General features: G+C 45.0%; 1 protein-coding gene across 1 annotated transcript in view; it reads left to right on the top strand.

The window, feature by feature from the left end:
- Positions 1–2,207, top strand: part of POLR3A (RNA polymerase III subunit A) — a 41,932-nt gene that overhangs the window by 30,196 nt on the left and 9,529 nt on the right. The window contains exon 22 of the mRNA XM_029286307.1: positions 1,413–1,576. Coding sequence (XP_029142140.1) covers positions 1,413–1,576 — 164 coding nt within the window. The remainder of the gene's footprint in view (positions 1–1,412; positions 1,577–2,207) is intronic.

Raw genomic sequence — 2,207 nt, 5'->3', positions numbered from 1 at the left:
GTTGTAGGTTGCTTCTCTAATTCTGCTAAAAAAATAATAATCTATAAATAGCCAAATAATGAACAGCTATTGGTGATGAGCATTGTAGATATTTGAGCAACTTGCGTTAAGCCTGACCCAGGCTCCTTGGGTCTGAGTCTTTCCCCCTTTTTGTGCACCTAAACAAGAATATGGACTGTGGACTTATTTAAGCAAGGAAGGTAAAATATAAAAATGGTGTCTATGGAGATTCTCACTCATCCAGGTCATGGTTGATCCCAAAGGCGCTTTGTCAAAAAAGCAACTGGGCTTTCTTGTTTTTCCTTGAAGACGTTTCACTTCTCATCCAGGATGCTTCTTCATTTCTGACTGGATGGTGGGGAACGGAAGGATTTATACTCCTTGCAGACAGCTGGTCACTTGCATTGTTTTAGAGAGTCCTTGAGGACACCTGGAGGGCTTACCTGTGTCCTTCAAGGTCACCTGGGTGATGGACATGGGTGTGGAGCCTTCTTGGAGCTGCTGAAAGGACTCTGTTGTAGATTGGAGGTAGATGGTGTCGTATCCCTTCCCCTCTATTGAGAGAGAGCTGTTTAGTTTTGACCTAGATGGCCTCTTTGACCTCTCTTTCAAACAAGTGGTCCTCTCGGTCCAAAATGTGGACATTGCTGTCTTCGAAAGAGCGGCCTTTGTCTTTTCAACCCTCTCTCAACAGAGGGGGAGGGATACGACACCGTCTATCTCCAGTCCACAACACAGTCTTTTCAGCAATTCCAAGAAAGCTCCACACCCATTTGCACCACTCAGGTGACCCTGAGGAGACAGGTAAACCTCCAAGTGGCCTCAGCGACTCTCTAAAAGAAGGCAAATGACCGGCTGTCTGCAAGGAGTATAAATGGTGGAGGATGGAAGGATTTATATTACACCAGATGACTGCAAGGAGTATAAATCCTTCCGTTCTCCACCATCCGGTCAGAACTGAAGAAGCTTCTTGGATGAGAAGCGAAACGTCTTCAAAGAAAAACAAGAAACTCCAGTTGCCTCATGGAAAAAAAGCACCTTTGGGACAACCAGGACCTGGACAATCTCCATAGAGATTTAGGAGAACAGGTTATGGATTACACATGAGGAATGAGACACTGCAAAGGTACTTTCTGAAATTACAGAGGCGGTGGAACGAAATTGCCTCGGGTGCCTCGTTTTGATCGTCTTTTCCCAAAGACTGATAACCTCGTGTCCATTTTTGGACACGCAGGTTCAACTCCGCTTCAGGCAAGCGCAGAGTCTCGAATGCCGCACTGAGAATCTCCATTTGACACAAGGGAATGTGACTCTGGGTCTTTCCAGAACTGGGGTGTGTTTTCAAGGCAGCATCAAGTTGTGGAATGAACGGAAATCAATGTGTTTTTTGGGATGTTACCTTCAGGGCGCAGATGGAGCCTGGCTCGGCAGTGGGAGCCCTTTGTGCTCAAAGCATCGGGGAGCCCGGCACGCAGATGACTCTGAAGACTTTCCATTTTGCCGGCGTGGCCTCCATGAACATCACCTTAGGAGTGCCAAGGATCAAGGAGATCATCAACGCCTCGAAAGCAATCAGGTGCGTTGACTCAGGAGCGGTCCGAAGATAGTTCTGGATCGTCGTTAGGTGCCTCAATTCCAACTTTTGCTTGTTGAAAAACAAAAAATAAATAACATTACGGTTAATGGAGTAGAACGGGGGTCTTCAAACTTGGCCCTTTGATGACTTGTGGACTTCAACTCCCAGAATTCCTCAGCCAGGCACGCGAATTCTGGGAGTTGAAGTCCACAAGTCATCAAAGGGCCAAGTTTGAAGACCTCTGGAGTAGAACTTCATGGAGAGCACTTTGAGGGGGTTTTTTTTAGTAGGAAGGGATATACAGAGGTTTCAAATTTCCAAATAAAAAAATGTGGGAAGAACTGGGGATTCAGTTCAGTATTTAAAAAAGTGCCTGGGCTCCAAATATTTTTCAAAAAAAGGTGTTTTGCACCAAGGAAGTCACATACATGTAAAAAAAATAATTTTAATCAAAAACTTCTTTTGTTCACGCAGTAGGGTGCTACTTGCTCTAAGGACCGTGCTGGGTGATAGCGGAGCATCTATTTAAAGTTTATGTAATTTATAGATCACATTTAAGAACTGGACAACGTGGAGAGCATATATTGCCGTGTGCTGGTTTTGCACTTTGTGCTGCGTGAATTATAAAGCA

This window comes from Protobothrops mucrosquamatus, unplaced genomic scaffold (assembly GCF_001527695.2).
Source record: "Protobothrops mucrosquamatus isolate PMUCROS unplaced genomic scaffold, P.Mucros_1.0 scaffold3287, whole genome shotgun sequence".
In the NCBI taxonomy this organism is placed as follows: Eukaryota; Metazoa; Chordata; class Lepidosauria; order Squamata; family Viperidae; genus Protobothrops; species Protobothrops mucrosquamatus.
This window is presented reverse-complemented; position numbering and strand designations above follow the sequence as displayed.